General features: G+C 36.4%; 1 protein-coding gene across 23 annotated transcripts in view; it reads left to right on the forward strand.

Annotated features, from left to right (window-relative positions):
* The window catches only part of cacna1ba (calcium channel, voltage-dependent, N type, alpha 1B subunit, a), a 90,818-nt gene that overhangs the window by 9,445 nt on the left and 61,409 nt on the right, over positions 1 to 19,964 (forward strand). For all 23 annotated transcript variants that reach the window (XM_043239613.1, XM_043239607.1, XM_043239599.1 and 20 more), the window contains exons 4-6: positions 13,800 to 13,891; positions 14,051 to 14,203; positions 14,335 to 14,522. In XM_043239613.1, the coding sequence (XP_043095548.1) occupies positions 13,800 to 13,891; positions 14,051 to 14,203; positions 14,335 to 14,522 (433 nt within the window). The remainder of the gene's footprint in view (positions 1 to 13,799; positions 13,892 to 14,050; positions 14,204 to 14,334; positions 14,523 to 19,964) is intronic.

Consider the following 19,964-nt stretch of genomic DNA (forward strand, 5'->3'; position numbering starts at 1 on the left):
AACTCGCAAATTGCGACGTGACAGTTGTGAAAATAGACATTCTCTCAATTGTGAGTTTGTCTTAGTTTTTTCTTACGATTGCGAGTTTATATCGAGCAGTCTTGATTTCATTTATCAGAATTGTAAGTTTATAAAGTTAATATCACTGTTCTTCAAAAAATGCCAAAATTGCGGGTTTGTATTGCAATTCTTAAAAAGTCGCAATGGCCTTTTTTTTTATTTTTTGTTCAGTGGCAGCCAAAGGGCTTCCATAAAAAAACAAACATGATCATATCTACCAAAACTCTGATTTTGTTTTGTCTGCTTCAAATGTTGTCCTGATTAGACCGATACCTACAGGTACTATCCCTTTAAGTACGTGTGAGTAGAGACACCAGCTTCAGTTTACATGCTTTCGGTCCTTTGTGAAACGAACTATCAATAAACACGTCTTTACCCCTGTGATTCAGCAGCTGAAATAGTGTTTTGTTTGGAGGCGTTTGTCTGTGTAAAACTTTTGAGGTTTACCCTGAGAATGGTTGTAAAGGGCTTATAGATGTGCTGTCGCTGCCTCCTGTTGAGGCACATCGCTGAGACGCAGTGGGGGCTTCAGTCTGACAAGTGTCAGTGTGTTATGAGCGAGAGCCGGGTGTTAAGTTTGGAGGGAGGGGTTCAGATTAAATACCGACCAATTAGCGGAGCTCTTCCTCACTCGCTCCCTCTCGGTATCATCTGCACTGCTACTAGCGTCTCAAGCGGGTGTCCCTTTGTTATTTTCACAGCTAACTTCTCAATCGCGAGAGCGCAGGGAGTCTTTTCTCTTGTGGGAATGGCCAAGCATGGGTTTTGTTTACTCTAAAAGAACCTGCTTATCGAGGCACTTTCTTTAAAGAAATGATAATGGAAAAAATAGTGTTTCTGTTTATCAGAATTACAGGATTTTTTTAGGTAGAGATATACACTTGCGTGAATCTTGTTAACACTCGTGTTAACCACTGCTAGATTTTGAATGCGGCTGTATTTAATCAGTTTCGGCAGATACATTTCTTGTTTCAATACGAAATATGCTAACCTGGGTCTGAAGGGATTTCATTGATCTATCATGAGCTGTTTTTGCAGGTAGGGCAATATTTAGTGTAGCCCGTGAAATTTATTCTTTGAGGCAAGGCCTTGTCCCTTTATATCACATAGATAGCTGTGATAAGACATTTTATTTTTCAGCAATATCAGAATCCACCAATAGTGATGTAAAGAGGCCAAGCCGGGTTAAATAACACTGTGCCTCGAGACACAGAGCCAGGGAATAATTATTTCTGTAGTCTCCTCTGTTTTCGGTTGTCCTCGGCTCACCTCGCTGTGTCTGTTTGCTCTTGTGTAACACTGTGTGTGCGTGCATGTAAAATGAACCTCCGGACTCAATATTCGACTGCTGCACTTTTTCCGATAGCGCTCTGAAATCTGGTGGTTTGGGGGAGCAGTTGGAGAAATCAGCTGTCATTTAATCCTAAACAGTGAGAAGCCACTCAGTCAAATATTTGAAAGCGGCTTTGTCTCATAAAGAATCGCAAACAATATCTCAGAGCCTAGCCGTTTGGGGTCAGGCTTTTCAGTCTCTTTGAACGGGCTATAATTTGAGGTGTATTTCATCACATTCACTCCCGAGTCACATGGCCTTTTAATAGAGAGATTGTCTGTTTACACACAGGGATGTAGTAGCAGGACTACTGTTTGCATTGGATGGAGTCATTAGAATCATATGACCTTTGAGATTCAGCTCTTCTCTATAGCGAAACAAACAAATACACTGATATAAAAAATCAGTAAAGCGCTATAAGTCAACTGAAAGTTCTTTTCAGTTTTAGGTTGAATGGCCTGGCTGTGAAAAAGTCTTTTTAAAGTAAGCAGGATCAGCAATTGACTGTCTTTTTCGCTTTTTTTATTGGTCATTAGAACCTCTCTTACAAGCACAGATAGCCATCACGAAAATGGCCTTTATCAGGAGCTAAAATTTATTGCCTGCTCAGTATCCAATAAAACATTTTCGCCGAAATGAGACTCACGCGCAGGGCATCATATTTCAGTGTTACACCGTGTCCTAACCAGACGCATTGTGACAATTATCCAGCACGGAGTGATTTAGGTTAGAGCTGCACGTTGAATTTATGGTGAAAAATCTGGAAATTGCGAAATCTATTCGGAAGGGTTCTGCCATGTGTTCAGGAGAACAAAATCCTCTCATTTGGTGAGGCAGGAGCAATACAGAAATGGATATGGAAGTTGTAGCATTATCTATGAGCAAATCATTCAGTCACATGACTTGTTGAGTCAAGGCCAAAGTATTTTATGCACACTTAAGACTCTGTTTGAAAGGACATGTATTTAGTCCTCAGTGTCACATGATGCTTCATAAATCATTCTAATTCTAATTTGGTGTTCAAGAAACATATTTAAGTATAAATGTTGAAAAAAGTTGCTGCTTAATGTTTTTGATAAAACCATGATAGTTGCTAAGTATTATTGAATAGGGCTGGGTAGATTACTTACAAATTGTAGTCTGTTCAAATGAGTAATGTTATACATTACATTACATATTTTTGGGTAATATAATCAGACAACTTTTTGATTAATTTTAGATTACTTTTAACCTATCTTGTTTATTGCATTGAATAAAAAGCATAATATTGTACAATATTGCTATATATAAAGCAAAGAAAGTTTATAAAGGGACAACATAAAGTGAATTAAAGGAATAGTTCACCCAAAAATGAAAATTAACCCATATATTACTCAACCTGAAGTATTACCAAGCTTGGAAGAATCAAGATAAATTTTGTGTTTGTCTGACTGTGTTCAACTGAAAGAAGAAAGTCTTATATAACTAGGATGGCTTTAGTGTGAGTAAAATATAGGGTAATTTAAATTTTTTGGTGAACTATTTCTTTAAGAATTACATTACGTCAAGGTGTCCCAAACTGGGGTTTGCGAAGGAACTGCAGGATGTATGTGAGTTTAATTAAAAGCTAAATTTAAAAATGAATATAAATCTTTTTAAAATGACATCAGTTAAAATAACACTTACTAAAAATGAAATGTTTTGTTTACCTGCATGTCACGCAGGCATTTTAGAAAGGAAATTTTAAAAGACGAACAGAAATTAGTGAGAATCAATATCTTATGAATAATTGTGTGAATGTATGTAATGAAGTAATCAATAAAAAGTAGCTTTAGTCTGATTATGAGTATTTTAAAAGGTAAGTTGATCTAATTACATGTACCTATTTTTTGTAATTTGATTACATAATCCAGATTACTGTAACCAGTTAATACCCAGCTCTAAAAAAAGACACAAAATGTTTGAACAGTAGCACATAAAGGCCATTGGACACAGAGTCTGAAATTTTCGCATGAGTAAAAATTTTTTTTTTGTATTCAGCATCCTCTCCTGTCAAAATGCATGCTACAGAACACAGAAAATCCAACCTGATCCGAAATTTTGTATGACGGACAAAGGTTTCGGAGGCAGTGCGTAAACATAACGGTTGTATCTATTTTTCAACGTGCGAAAGTTTCGGACTCGGTGTGCAATAGCCTTTAAGATGGAAACCCAGCTGGTGACGACCTGCTAATTTCTGATAACCTCAAACGTGCATGAAAGTCACAGTACACTTCCAGTACACATCATGAACTATAGATGAGGCTTATTCGCTCATCCCCGGAGACGGGTGATGAGACAGCCAGTGAGGTCAGGCGGAGTTTTGTTATGAAATGCTGTGACATTCGGCCAGGTGTGCTACGAAACCCTGCTGGGCGGAGGCCCTCCTCAGCGGCGGCGTGTCACCTTTCACCGTAAACCACAGCACCTCTGTTCGCTAAACACACCTATACACACACGTCAAGCTGTGTAAATGTTGGCGATGGCGGATGCTGATGGCGTGATCCCTGCGGATGCGTTATTTAGCAATGCCATGTGTGTCCAGTAGCCAGATGTCAGTGTTATTGTAGATCGCCTAGCAAACAAACAAATAAAAATAACTTGTTATGTGAAGCCCTGCTATTTGATTGGGTGGGTGATGAGGGCTGATTGTCCCCTGATAGCGTCCCATAATGCGCTTAGGATCTCTCCTTTTCTCTGGAGTCCTCTTGCTTACTTCTCTCTCATCCTTACATCACTCTCCTCTTTTTCGCCTTCTCCTCCTGTTCCCCCCCCCGACCTCTCTTTCTTTCGTCTTCCCTCATTCATTCACGGCCTCTCTTATCATCCATTTCTCAGAAGTCTCTGTTTCTTCTTGAATCACTCCACCGGCCTGCGTGCTCACAAACGTCAGAGCTCGACAGTGGCTGTTAGCAGGAAGTCGGGTTGACTAGAGGAAGCGATGATGCTTTAATGCTATTAGCTGGCCGTGTTGAGAGAGAGACTCATTAGTCACTGTATATAAGAACTGACAGCGAGTGCAGTCTGCATCGATTACCTTATTTTGTTACTAGCATGTTTTCCCTAGACATCCATTTCTCTGGTTGACAGAAGGTATTGGGAGATTTGGTGGATTTTTTTTAAGGCTTTCGGGGCCTTGTAAAGTGTGTATCTGGCGATTGGGCATTCAACAGGCGAACAAAAATATAGTGCAGTTTATTTAAATGACATAAATATAGATATTTTCTACTTTGTATTTTAATACCTTTAAAACTTTTTTTTTTTCTGTTGTCCTCCTCAGAATAATCCGGTAAGCTTTTGTCCACTGCTGAAGGGACCTGCATTTTGAAATGACTGATCAAATGATGCGGCTTCTCCATAGATCATCCAGTGTCCGTGAATAAGCGTTAAATGCTCAATCATGTCTCCCTAATGATAAGATGGCCTGAAGTCATGATTAGAGCTGTGTTGAGCTGAGTGGTGCTCACAGAGAAAAGCTGTTATCCATAACAAGAGACACATGATGCGTTGTGTCTGGCACTCCTCGCATTATCTCCACATAAAGCATTGATCTGTGGTTATTGTCTAAAGAGCTTGAATGCACTCACATTACGCAGAGCTCACAAATGATTGCCTATTAGTCGCTTGTTAGATTTTAGTGATTTTTATTTTAAGGGCTTCCATTTTGTACTTTTCAGAATAAGCTGACCATGGCCCCTAAGTTAAATGCATTTTGGTCTGTATATTTTTGCTAATGATAAGGAATCTTTCAAAGACACTGTTTCCAGAGTTTTTTTTTTTTTTTTTGCTGGATTATTTTTGCATTCGCCATATCTAATATTCATATGGCCTACTAAGCTACAGGAGCGCTGAGCTCTTTGATCGATTCTTCTATTTGAAGTGCATGGCCACTGAGGTCCTGTGACCTATTTGCTCTGATAACTTCTTAATATTTCATTTCCTGCTACTCCAGATGTTCTCTTTCATGGCAGACACTGGTAGGCATGGAGATCTGTCTATGATTAATTTATTCTGTGATTTATTAGGGGTGAGCAATATACCAGTAGACACGATTAACCGGTAAATTTTTGTCAACCTGAAAACAAATATTACTATTTTTAACAAGTCACGGATGCTTGTCATTTCTAATTTAATTCAGTTCTAATTTAAAATAATCTTTGAGGTTAATGATTAATAATCAGTGAATGAGCGTCGATTGCCGGTTAGGAGAAGTAACCGCAGTGAACATACCTAGTTGAAAAGGTCACGCTTGACGCAGGTGGAAGTACTGAGTCAGGGTTTACAAATGTGGTTGAGGAGGACCGTTCGAAGGTTCTTGAATGTTTAATGACACACATTCAAATGTCTTTGGCTGTATCCGAAATCGCCCCTTACACCCTCATTCACTATTCTCTACACTTGAAGGAGTGAATGAAAACGAGTGTGTGAATTTGGACACTTAGTGCACTGCCGCTTTTGCATAGTTTGCTTCATTATCATTTAAAACGGGTAGCTTCAGTAGTAAGATTAATAGATTTATCTTGAATTCTGTCGCGGAAATTATGTATAAACCATAGTATATGATTTAATGATCATTGTACGATGCATTTGTATCGGTGTTGTATTACACCATGGACGAGTGCTTTGTAAAATGAATAAGGGTTATGGAGTCCATTGAAGCTCATGATACCCTGGAATGTTTTCATCAAAAATCTTAATTTCTTTTGGACCGAAGAAGAAAATACATAAACGTCTTGGATGACATGGAGGTGATTTATTAGGAAATGTTCATTCGAAAGTGAACTAATTCTTTGCATGATTTGTAAGGCTGTCGGGAGTGTCTTGATATAGTGCTGCGTTAAATGAGACTTGTATGTCCATCTTTTGAGCATGAGATATCTGCATTCAATGAAAGAAGGACAGTGAGAACTCCCTCATGGTCTACATTTTCTTACCTTTTGTTTCCCTTTGTCCCCACCTCCCAAAATTAATCTCTGTTTCTCTTTCATTCCTCCCCCTTTCTCTCGCTCTATCTGTCATAGTGTTCTAATGAGAGCGGTGGAGACCTTTGTCTCTATGGTGATGAGACTGGCTGTCTCCAGTGTGTGTTTCCTTCTTGCTCAGAGGTTGGAAAAGCCCTTCACTTTCTCCCCTGATGTGTCAGTTAAGCTTCTGAAACAACACTTATTTAATCTAGAGCGTGGCCAATTAAAAAGATGCCTACTACTGAAGCACTAAAGCGTCTACTAGACGTTGTGTTTGGTTATAAAGTAGTAATTACTGGAAAAAGGGACACACAGATGCATTGATTGGGTGTATACAAACTTGTTCCAAACAATGACGTCAGTCGTGCATGCCTAGAAAGTGCAAGTTAGCCTTTAAATAGGTCTCCATTTGTGATGCATCATGGTTTACCAATGTCTGCCATACATGTTGCATTCATGTCTCGGAGAATGGATGAGGAAAAGGAAAGAACCGGAATGCTGCAGCTGTGCAATTTGTATTCAAATCTGCTCAGCTATGAGCTGTGCTCTACAATTACGGAGTAAGTGTGCCCCATGCCAGCCCAGAATAATAGAACCCAAATGCATGTTTAATGAACTGTTTAGCCAACTGTTAAAACGCTAAATACACAGCTAGCATATCTGTGTGCATGCCTGAGCTGAGAATAATCATTTAGCTCTGTGCCACTAATAAATGTTATGTAGTGCATTTATCTTATTATGTAGGCCGTTCGTCATCTCTAAAGCTTTATTAATCATATTCTTTGTGGAATAAAATATATCCATTATTAAATCATTAACCTACAATGAAGTTCAACATCGTCATCGGTTCTTTTTTTTTTGACCACAAAAGTAGTCCTTAAGGCTCTAGCTACGTACATGATTATCTCCTGTCTCTTATTCCTTAATAATATTTATTATTAATATTAGCATTAGTATTATAAGTAGTAGTTTCATTTTTGTCAGGAGACCAGGATGAATGTATTATTATGTAGAAATAATGTATGCTAGTTAATGTCTGACTTAATAAACAAATGCAAAACTAATGAATTAAAATCAATAAAAACAATATACTTATATTAAATACAAACAATGGGTGTAATCAGACTTGCTCATTTAATTTGAATTAATTAGCATTTTATTGTTTAAATTACTTTTATATTAAGGCAAGCTTATTTATATAGCATATTTAGTACGCAAATCAATTTATTACAGTTTCTAAATATTTTATATAGACATTTACTTTTGAAAGATGCAGCAGCAAAGAGAATGAGTGATCATTTATTTTTGTTTGGGAAGTGCAAGTTTGACATCATCTTCCTTTTGTAAATTTGCAAATCTTCATTTTTGTGTGCATAAGAATTCCTCTATAGATTCAGTCACCAGCGCGGAATGATTCCAGTGATCTCTTCCTTGTCTAATCTAATCTAATCTGCCTCGCAAGGGAATTAATAGCTCATCTGCACAGCAGGTTCTGGAGGGTCATTACCGAGGGGTTATGGAATCCATTTACAGATGTGCCATATGTTTTTATTATTGTTGTGATGTTGAGAGGTCTGTTTGCATCTCCGACCACTGAAAATGAGATCGAGCGCCAGAGAGATTTCACACTGTATAACAGAGAGACATTCAGTGCTCAGATCGGCGACCGTATTCAACAAATGAAAAGTCTTTTTCTATTATTCCAATCATTTCATGGTAAATTTCCACCTTCATAAGTGTTTCTATTGTTTTTCTGTGCCCCGTCCCCCTCAAATCACTTCATAATTTTTGTGAGAAAGCAATAATACATCCCGGCTACATAGTCTGTACAACAGCTCAATAAGAAACACAGATATATAAGTGTTTGTTCTGTACTGCTCTCAAAAATTGTCACAAAATTGAAAAATGTTCTCTCTCACCTCTATAGCGCATACCTAGATTTCATCTGTTTGCGCTGATTGTGGTGAAGTAGCAATGAGCGAATGCATTATTTATTCCTTTCTGAAGCCTGATGAATTATGAAAAACGTGTGGTGCCAATTTTCTAAAACCATACAGTCAACTGCATTAGATTAATTGCAAAATATGCCTCTCTAGCATTTTTCTGGCTCATGACGCTCTTTGGTAATCTGCGGTAACTGTTAGAACCTGCAACTCTGTCACTCATCAATCCGGCCGTGTTCAGGAAGTTCTGATAGATGTCGTTGATCTCACCCTGGAGATTTCTTCAGGTATTTTAGACCTCGTTCTGTCAGATTTTCTGCCTCCAGTGACAGCGCTTTATCTGATCTGGCAATGTTTGGCCCAAGCAAACAAAGAGAAACTGCATCCCCGGCTTTTATTAGCTGGAGTAATAACCTGCCAGTCAAAGATCAATCTGGGATAATGAATGGCATCACAACTGTGCTAAAGACAGGTTGACTTTGACCCCTCGTCTTTGCTAATTTGTATATAAATGCTGCCTGTTATTGAAGCTGGAGGTGCTGCCTGGAATGATGTTGGCACAGACAGCTAAGATAAAAGATGCCAAGCTGCTGGCCTTAGTTATCTTCCAGTTGTCCTCTTGGCATGAAGTCTGTTGGAAGAATCATGCCTTCATGGTTTGTTTTATTTTAGTACGGTTGAGTCTTCCTGCGCTGGGACATGAGCGCTGAAGTATAACTGCAGATCTCTTCAGCTCCATTAAGTAGCTAATCTCCCAGCAAGGGCCTGTGTGTTTTTACGCCTGCTTGTGCAGATGTTGCTAACTTAAGATGTTCATAAGTTTGCATGTGATAGCTGTGTAGGGGGTATAAATAATTCCGTCATCAAATGTTAAAATTGATCTCTTAAAACTTTTTAGAAGATGGTTATGCATATCGAAATGCATCTGTCTATTTTTCTGTCAGTCAATCACCCATCCAGCACTTTCCGTTTTATTAAATGTTCTAAATTGTTATGTGTTTATTGATTTTTGGGGACTTTGATTTTCCAATTTTATTATATTTTTAATGTTAGGATCACATTAAACTTGTTAAACTTGTTAAACACATTAAACTTATTTTTTTTACTATTTTAGCTTCTTTTCAGATGCTTTTTATGCATAAATATTAGTTGTTTTATTAAATGCATAAAGTGCAATAATGCACTGCGTGTATATTATTCTAATTAAACATTGCTAGTAGATATTAAACTATTAAAAGTGCTTGTAGTTGAAGAAAGAGCCTTAAATGTTAAAGGGATGGTTCACCCAAAAATGAAAATTAAGATATTTTTGTTGAAATCTAATAGCTTTCTGACTCCTCATAAACAGCAATGCAACCAATATGTCCAAGACACGGCAAGATTTTATTGACTTTATTCTTTATAACTATTTTTTCTCTTCCATGTCAGTCTTCGACTCATGTTCACGAGAGTACCACAAACAAGGTGCAGCTTATCCGGGTGAACTATCCCTTTAAGAAACGTTCAGTGTGGGTTGCTTACCTTTGTATCTGTATGTACTGCACATTGTAAGTCTCTTTCATTATGCTCTTGTGGATTGGGACTCAGTGAGGCTCTTTTATTCACACAGTCTGTTTGTGTGGCTCTCTGTCTGCACAGTGTCTAATGTGGGGCAGAATGTCTGACCAAGTAAAATCCGCTGAGGGAATGGAGATACAGCACTAACTTTAAAATAGTACTTAGTGCCATCTAGGTGACTCCTTTGGCCTATAATTAGTGCAATAGCCTCTCAGATCTTGAACAGTGCCTAAAGGCAGTGTATGAAACTTTAATGTGTTTTGGACGAAGCTTTTATAATGATTTGACCTTGCTCGAGATTGGAGCAACAAGGCCTGAATGACATGAATGAATTTTAGAGATTTCTTGCTGAAAGAAAGACAATAATTAATCTTTTTAAAACACAAAATAGACCAAAGACAAATGGTGCAACGACAAGCAATTCGTCTCTCAGAGTGGCTTAATATACAGAGACATGGAGCAGATAATACAGTCATAATTTTGTATGCTCATATTTTAGAGAGTATCTCAGTGAATTGTTTATTCTTGAAGACAAGTCATTGGCTCACACAAATGATTAGTTCTCAGACACATTCACATTATTTTATGTTATATTTGGGAGAAATGTAGAAAATAATTATGTATATTTATGTATAAAAACAGAAGTTAGTCAGATTTACTTTTATATATTACATTTATTATATTCGGATTTGTAACTATGTTCAAGCTTACTGTTTAAATAACATTTTATAGATTATAATAAAAATTCTGATTCGTAACATAGAATTAGCTTTTTTTAATTCAATATTTATAACTGTATATGTATATTCAGTATTTAAAATTTTGTACTCAGATTTTTTTTTTATATTGTATTGCTGTACACCCATAGTGTGTGTGTGTGTATATATATATATATATATATATATTCATATTTGCAACAATATACACAGGATTTAGAATTACAGAGTTGCATGTATATTAAGCTTAACTCATGTATTCACTTACCATATATATATATATATATGTATATGTATGTATATATATGTATGTATATTTACAATATTTATGACAATATAGCCCAATTTCTTATTTTGTGCAGATTTTATTCAGGGTTTCTGATTATTATACATTCCAAGTTGTCACTATTATTCAGATTAGATAAAATGATCACATTATAAACCAAAATGCAAGTAGCTTCTGTTTGCACATGACCTCTGATGGTAGTAAATACAGTCTTTTATTCAAGCATGAATAAGCATGTTCTAGCATTTTCTCTCCCAGAGCTGTTAAAGGGCAGCATTTGCTTTACTTTAGCAGAGTATCTTCTTGCAAAGAACTGTGTTTGCCTGAGCATTGGATTTCCCTGGTGGATGTCTAGAGCATCCTCTTGTCTCAGTGTTGTCACAGGTTGAGCCTTCCTCTCAGGCTCGTTCAGTGCCTCAGTGACACAGCTAGTAAATCAACAGAATTGCAGCGAAAACATTGAGGTGAATTGATACCGTGCCGTATATAAAAGCTAGCATTTTTTTTAACTGCTGTGTTGAATCAGGCTGAGAGGAAAAAGAGAAAAGCCACTTAAAACTGGAGACGTGAGAGCAGAGATGCATCTTTCAGCTTTTATGTTTGATGGTCTGATGTACCTACTTGTTTGGTAATTAAGAGCAGATGTTTTGCACAGTTTACCAGCTGCTCTGTTTATACGTCGATAGTGACCACTGACCAGGGACTGTCAAGTTTTGACAAGGACAAAAAAAACTCCATGTAAGTGGTGTATACAGTTTGTTCAGTATATTTATAATCATCCGAAGTTAAGATTTATGTAAATATATACGAAAGTAAAGTTGTTATTCACTAAAAATAGATTTCAAACTTCATGCACATTTCATTGAGTCATTCACATGCCTATAAATATGGTTTATAAAAATTACGAAATGCTATTGATTTGTGCATGTTTTATAACCAGTTATTATGAAGTTTGAATGTAGAAGAACAGACGTTTGTCCAATTTTATAATATTATTTATAATAGTGTTTATGAAGCACTGATTAAAGGAAAGACTTTTTAAGTCTATTATTGCAAACAAGATTTCCGAGAAATGCTGTTCTGATGAAATGTTTATATATTTTCTTGGATGAAATTTAATCAGTACAGCATTTTTTGGATTTTTTCTTTTGCAATAAGTAAAATGACTTTTAATTATAACAATATTTTAACTGTGTTTTTACTGTTTTTTTTTTGTTTTTTTGGTGCTTTGGTGACCGTAAGAGATATATAAACCATTCAAAATATCATACCACTTTAAACTTTTCAACAGAAGTGTAGCTCACATGAGAATAATGAAAGAATTGTTATTTTTGTGTGAACTTTTCCAATAAGCTTGTCTTGTCTTTTTTTATTTTCTTGCCCCGAGGAAACAACAAATGTAGAACAACTTGAACACTGCAAACGAGGTTATGTACTCCGAGCAGAGTTTTCTTTTTCTGAAGCCACTGACTGCAAGTATTAGTTATCAGACCAGCGTTTCTGCTTCCTTTCTTCCTGTCCTCAAGCAAACATCCATCTGCCTTTAGCATCATCCAGTCCCATTTAGTTAACTGTCACTGTGTCCCCATACCAGCTGCGAATCCAAGCTGTGCTTCGGGCCATAATTTGCTGGGCTGTCCCTCTCAGTGAGGCCAGGCTCTTCCGTATGGTGTTTTTATACTAAAAATCACAGTAGAGCACACTTCTGTGGAAGATGAGCGAATGAAAGAGAATAAAGTGAACGCTATTAATATATTAATGCATACTGTCCTTGCCTCTCCCTGTCTGCATGTGAAAGCCTGAGAAAGGAGAATGGTCAGAGTTCTCACTAGTCAAAAGTGTGTGAGAGAAACAGACAGGAGTACTATGATTGTATGGCTGTGCTCTAGAGATTGGGGAGGATTTTTTCCACAATTCAGCTTTGAGCTGCCATCAGGGAAAGCAGGTCGACATGGGGGGAAATAGATTTTAATTGTCTCCATGAAATATACATGTACAAGAGCGATCCGTCATGATGCTGAAGATGTTCATTTCTGATGGTGCACCTGCTGATGTCTGCTCTTGTCTTGCTCTGTTGGTCCTGTGGAGTGTGGCTGGTTTTATAGATGTTCATTTATAAATTTAATTCAATTATTTTTTATCATATATTTGAATTGGATATTTTCAAAAGTTTAGGGTTGGTACGTTTTATGCTTACATCTTGTGCTTGGGACCGCATTTATTTGATCGATAGCATTGTAAAAAATAAAATGTAAATTTCAAATAACTGCTTTCTACTTGAACATATTTTAAGCCTTGGTGTCTTATAATCTTTTAGGAATCGTTCTTACATTTCTTATTGTCATCAATATTGAAAATAGTTGTGCTGCTTAATATTTTGGTGAAAACAGTGTTGCATTTTTTTACAGGAATCTTTGATGAATTGAGCAGCATTTATTCGTATTACATTTTTTGTTATAAATGAAGGTACAATAGCAGCTTATCATATCAGCAATATCAGCTTGCATATTGTTAAAACCATCACAGACTATAAATATAGCACATCCCTAATTATAAATGTTTTTAGTTTAATGCACCCTGGATGGATAAATACTTTTTTTTTTTCATTCTTTATTTTTTTTAATATCATTGATCACTCATTTCTAAATAATACAGCTCATTCAGCAAATAAAGATTTTTTGTGCATGTAATATTTATAGTAAAAATACAATATAAATAATTTCTAGGTAATATTTAATGATACTAATAATATAAATCCCAAAAATTAAATTAATACAAAGTGTTCAATTGTTCAATAGCGTAACAGTCTTAAAATGTATTGATGCCTTTATATTGTAAAAAAAATGTTTTGTTCATAAGGAAATCTAATATGGGAGGCCAAAAACTCCCATTAACTGTATCATTGGTGTGTGTTCTCAACAGGATTCTGACCATAGTGGGGCCAGACTTTGATTTGCGGACACTCAGGGCAGTAAGAGTCTTGCGGCCACTCAAACTGGTGTCTGGAATTCCAAGTAAGTCGTTACCAAATCTTTTTTGCAAGTTAATAAATAAATAAGGGGAAACATTTAGATTTTTTTTTAACCAGTCTACAAGTCTTTGCATTTACCTTTCTAATTGTTTGACAGCTTAAAACTTGCAGAACATACTGTATCTTCTCTGTATGTCATTAGGTCTCCAAGTGGTTCTGAAGTCCATCATGAAAGCAATGGTTCCTCTGCTTCAAATTGGCCTTCTGCTCTTTTTTGCTATACTCATGTTTGCCATCATTGGCCTAGACTTCTACATGGGCAAGTTTCACATGACCTGCTTCAGAAACGATACTGGTATGTGAGCTTTAGCATGCTAATGGAGCTTGTGGTTTCAGTTTATTGTGTTTATAAGCACTCATATGCTCTTAAGTTGCTGTGAAGATTGCTGTGATAGTTTATGGCTGACAGTAATGTTGTTCTATAAGACGAACAGGTAGCTGACTTTCCATGTGGAAGCGAATCTCCAGCTCGGTTGTGTGAAGGGGACACAGAATGTAGGGGATACTGGACCGGTCCAAACTTCGGGATTACAAACTTTGACAACATCCTATTCGCTGTGCTCACCGTCTTCCAGTGCATCACTATGGAAGGATGGGTGGACATCCTTTACAATGTGAGTCTAACACTAACATCTTATAGCATAATTGCGTTGATAGAGATGAAAATTGTTTTGACATTGTCATTGCACCACCTATCCATTAAAAGAAAGAAAACGCACACACCTTTTCTTACTTATTTTTTACTCATCATGTAAAGAATTTGATTCAATTTGATATCATGATGCATCGCGATTCTATAAAAAGTATTTTGAGCATTTTAAATTATATAAGCAGGATACTTTTTAAAATAATGATGTTATATGTTACCATATTATTATATTAATATATAGTTAATTAATTATTGTTAATAATTGAAAGTAGGACTACATATAGCTAAAAGTGACAAGGAAAAAGCACAGTTTTAAATATCTGGTAGTGCTAAGTATCAAAAGTTTACAGACAGTTATAGTTATAGGTTTTTTTTAAATCAGCATTATTGCCATTTGATTATTACAGATGAGATCGTAGACAGTGGCAGCTTTAATAGACTGCTTTCACACTAATGCACAGATCTATTGCCACATATCAGATGTTTTGTGCTGTTCTGAAAACATAACTGGCTGTTTACATCAATTTTGTATCATAAAAGTAGATGCAAATGCTAGTTCACTGTTCCGCGAGCTTCAGGAAAAACAAAAACAAAGCGCACATGAAAGTCTGGCAGTACGTGAGTTTCGTGAATCTAAGACATACTGGATTATAAACTGCAAAAATGAAAGCATAAAAGTAAAGATTAAAACAACAGCAGTCAAATAAGCACAGCGCTTATTCTATGCAATAAACCCCGCCACGTTTTCTCTAGCACACACATGTGCCATATGTGGGGAAAAAAGCCAAGCTCAGATTTAGAAATATTTAATAGTCATTTTAATACTCTCTTGACAAGCTTATATGCAAATTACTTCACAGGGCTATAATCGATTATGATCTATTCAATCATCAATGCAGAATTGTCCACTTGTGCAATGTGATGCAACAATTAATTTTGACACTTGAATTTTGAGTTGTTTGTGGCAGAAAATTTTAAGAAATTATTAATTTTTTTCAGCTAGGATGCATAGAACGAATGAAAGGTTTCAGTAAAGATTTAATGATTTCTGTTTTGAATATAGCCTATTCTGCTCTTTTGAACTTTTTATTCATCAAAGAAACTTGAGATAAGGATACCACAGAAAATGTTAAGCAGCACAGCTGTTTTTAACAATGATAATATGAAATGCGTCTTGAGCAGCAAATCTGAATATTATAATGTTTTCTGAAGGATTAGGTCACACTGAATGCTAGAGTAATAGCTAGAGCAAGAGTACTGAATTGTAATGATATTTGACAATGTTAATGTTTTGAATCGAATAAATGCAGACTTTATGAACATAAAAGACTCCTTTTAAAACGTAACAAATATTTGAATGTTCTGTTCCGAAAGAAACAGTGTCAAGAATAGAAAGAAAACAGCTTGTTAAATGCCAGTAAGTCTTCTTCACTTGGTGTGAAAACTCAGACAGGAAGAGACCATGAGAATGACATCTAACTGTCAATTTAGTTTTTTTATGAGACATTTTATTGCTGGTAAATCCGACACTGATGATACCACAATAATTGACTGATGGAAACGAAGTGGTAGCTCATTTAAATTATACCACAGCAGATCCAGGAAAGAATAGAATTTCCTTTTCCTTATTTTCATGAGTCAAGAAGTCAAAATAATTTTGACATACACGCATTTTGTGGGCTTCTTGTAAAATAATACCAAGCCAGGAGTGATGGGTACCATGTCCATATTAGATGTTTGCTCAAAACTGGAGTTTAGTCATTTTTATGTGACTAACTGAACAGCCTTAACTAGCCTTAACACAGTGTGGCTCTGAAACTATTTACAATTTTCAGACAGTAAACAGCCTTGAATAAGCTGCTAGTCTTTTAGTCCCTGTCATCTTTTTACTGCTCTTCTGGAATCATCGGCTGAATGCCATGAAGCACCATGCTGTGCACTAGTCTGTGATGTCTTGCTGCTTGGTGACGCTGACCTTCTTTGAACCCTGTACTCTCAGAAGTATCACTACGCTGCTGCAGTTATTCAGGATCACAGACACCTTCCACCCAGGTTAGACGCCGCTGAGTCTGAACACTGTGCCATGAAGAGGTGATCCAGACTTTTGATTCCCAGTTAAAATCTTCCTTTTCTGAGAGAGAAGTGTCTACTTAGACAGAAGGAATCCATCTGAGTGACATCTATATGAACGGTTTGCTTTTTTATAAGACATTTAGTGGAAGGCAGATCTGAAATTGATGATACCGCAGTAAAAGACTGATGGGAAACACATTTTTTAAAGGGATGGTTTAACCAAAAATGAAAATCCAGGACTATTGTTTCTTTCGTAAACAGCGTTTAGGGTCGATGCTGTCAGTTAAGCATTGAATTATGCTCACTTCATTTCTGATCTATAGGGGGCTCTGGTTCATCTTCCTTACACCAGCATGAATAATCTGTGTGTCTGGTTTTTTAATTACCTAGTGTCCTTCCTTCCTCTCACCAAGACCAAAAATATCATGATTAATCACAGTGTCCTATGAAGCTATTAGTGTTGAATTTAGCCCTGTGGTTCTGGTGGATATATAGAATCTGTGAGTGGTCTGCTATCAGTCAAGAAGAAAGAGAGTGTGTGTGTGTGTGTGTGTGTGACAGCAAGGTAATATATATAGAAAATCTTTAGGAAGAGTTTGAAAGGCAAATGTGGGACATGTTTGATTGAGATGTGAAGAAGAAGAAGCTGATCCATGTGGCGGTTCGTCTTATTTGCATGTTGTTGTTGCTTAAAAATCCTGAAGGCATCTCCCTGTCTTGCTGATGGTTCTGGAAGTGCATGATTAAGGAAAAACAAACTCTTACCCAAATCCGCATTTGACTCATCTTAAGGCTACTGTGAGGAAAAGTAGACTTTACACTATAAAAAATGCCAGGTTAAATACAACCCAGTGCTTGGACAACCCCAGAAATTTGATTGCTTTGACCCAGAGGTTGGTTTAAATGTTTGTCCATATTTAACCAAACATTTCCAAACCAATTTTATAAATAGTATACATTTTTTCAGTATATTTTTAAATAAATGATTACCATATATTTTATTAACCCTTTTAAAAACATTTATTTATTTCTAAATGATGATTGGATGTAGATTTTAAAAGGTACGTTTACTAAATCTGCTTTGTTTGCACAGTTTGCAGTGAGCTTTGTACTCGGATGGTATGGAAAGTGCATATATTGGTTTCACTGAATGATAAAGCAGACATCTGGTTCCTGAAGTGGTAAGCAGCATTTGGAATGACAGGGATAAGATAGACGGATAGAGGCTAATGGTCCTGTGGTTAGCTAAGGGCTATTGCAACATGATACTGCACTGGGCTAATGGAGGAGACCGGTCTGCTGGGGCTATGCGTTGCCTTTTGATGGTTCAGTAGAGTAAAAGGGAATATGCTTTTAAATACACACACGTTCGATTTTAGTGAAAAGTGGGGACATCCAATAGGCGTGATGGTTTTTATGCTGTGCAAACTGCATGTGCTTACAGTTTTTGATTTTCAATGGAAAATGGGGACATGTCCTGAAAAGATACCTTCATCTTGTAATACCTATGCCATACCTGTGACATACAAATTCATGCCCTGATTTGTCACAAAACGCAGACGCACACATTGAAACAATCTTAAAAATAATGTGGCACAAACTCAAATGTAGGCTGTTGTAAACAGAGAGAAAGCATGGTATTCCAGTGTGTGCAGAATAAGTTTTTTGTTGGATAAATTGATGACTAGATAAGGTGGAGGGAAGTCTCTAGGGAGTGCTTTAATGGTGCACTCACTATATATCTCATCTCCCTGTTCACATCTTCACCAGGGACATTCCCTGACAGCTCTTTAACCTCAGTGGGCAGAGAGAGAGATGCACAGAAAGAGGATACAGGAATACCTCTGCTTTGCTCTTAATGCAAAAATCACCTCAGAAATAAAGGTACAAAAGCTGTCACTGGGGTGGTACCATTTCAAAAACTACACTTTTGTACCTATTAGGTTCAAATATGTACAATTTAAGAACTAATATGTACCTTTAAAATACAAAAGACACCAAAATGTGTGCAAACATCTACCTGTTGCGCCAGTGACAGCTTTTTGCACCTTTATTTCTGAGTGTGTAATAATAAATCACTAAACAGTCACACACCCTCATTTTGCTAAGCAGATGAGTGCATAAACATACTACTACTGTGCTAGTTCCTTTCAGGCACAGCAAGTCCTCATTCGTTCTTAAAGAGCAATTGTGCGTGTTAACGTCGGTCGTCTCCTCTCTAATTAGGTCTCCTCGCTACAGAGTCCAGGCCGAAAAGCAGAATATATGTATCAAATCAGTGGCTTCTCTCTGGAGATCAATATGCTTCCCCTCAGTTCCTCATTTTCTCATTTCTAATAGAGCTCTGATAGGCTCCAATCAGTGCGCAACTCATTTGCAAGAGTAGCCAGAGAAATGTTGTAATATCTCAGGAATATTCAGCTCAGACATCCAGTTATTTTTGGTGCATGTGCAATGAATTTTTCAGAACTCTCTGATTATTTCATAACCACTTATGTTAATTTCACACGCTACAGTTTTAGACCAGGGGCTAGGTTCATGAAATATTCTTAAGAATAAAATTTGCTTCTTATTTTTCTGACTGTAAAATAAATAAATAAAATATGAATTTATTTATATATATATATATATATATATATATATATATATATATATATATATATATATATATATATATATACACACATACATAGTCAAATCAAAAATTATTATTATTTTTTTAAACAATGAATTATTAAATAATTTAATTAATAAATTATTCACACACAGAAGGTATCATTTTGATATAAGTGAATGCACAACAACGTAGCTCCTTTAATTGGATAGCAAAATAAAGTCTAAAATGACATATTATACTCAAAATTTTTTTCGTACAGTGGACTACTAGTAAAACTGTATATATATATATATATATATATATATATATATTTTTTTTTTTTTTTTTATTGTGGTCCTTAAAAGTTTGAATCCAAGCACAGTAATGTTTCTTCTGGTTTCCCCCATCACTCTTTGACTTTGTTTGTGTGACACTGTGTATCTCCGTTGCACTTTAAACAGTAGCATCTACGAGGTGGCCTTGTGATGCTGTACAGTCACTCAGCCGACAGGGTGATCTGTGTGGTATATGGTGACCGTGTTCCCTGGCATTCAGCATTGTTAGTGCGATAGCCCTATTGATCAATCTGCTGTTAAATGTTTAAAAATAGTCCCACAGGGAGCAAAGATGGATCATGTTTGGATCCACAGGAGTGTGCCAAGTCCTGTCTGGTCTTGTGGTTTACTGGAAGAACATTCACCTATAAAATAAACCCCTTCATTCGTACTGCACTCAATC

The sequence above is a fragment of the Puntigrus tetrazona genome, chromosome 5 (genome assembly GCF_018831695.1).
Source record: "Puntigrus tetrazona isolate hp1 chromosome 5, ASM1883169v1, whole genome shotgun sequence".
Lineage (NCBI taxonomy): Eukaryota > Metazoa > Chordata > Actinopteri > Cypriniformes > Cyprinidae > Puntigrus > Puntigrus tetrazona.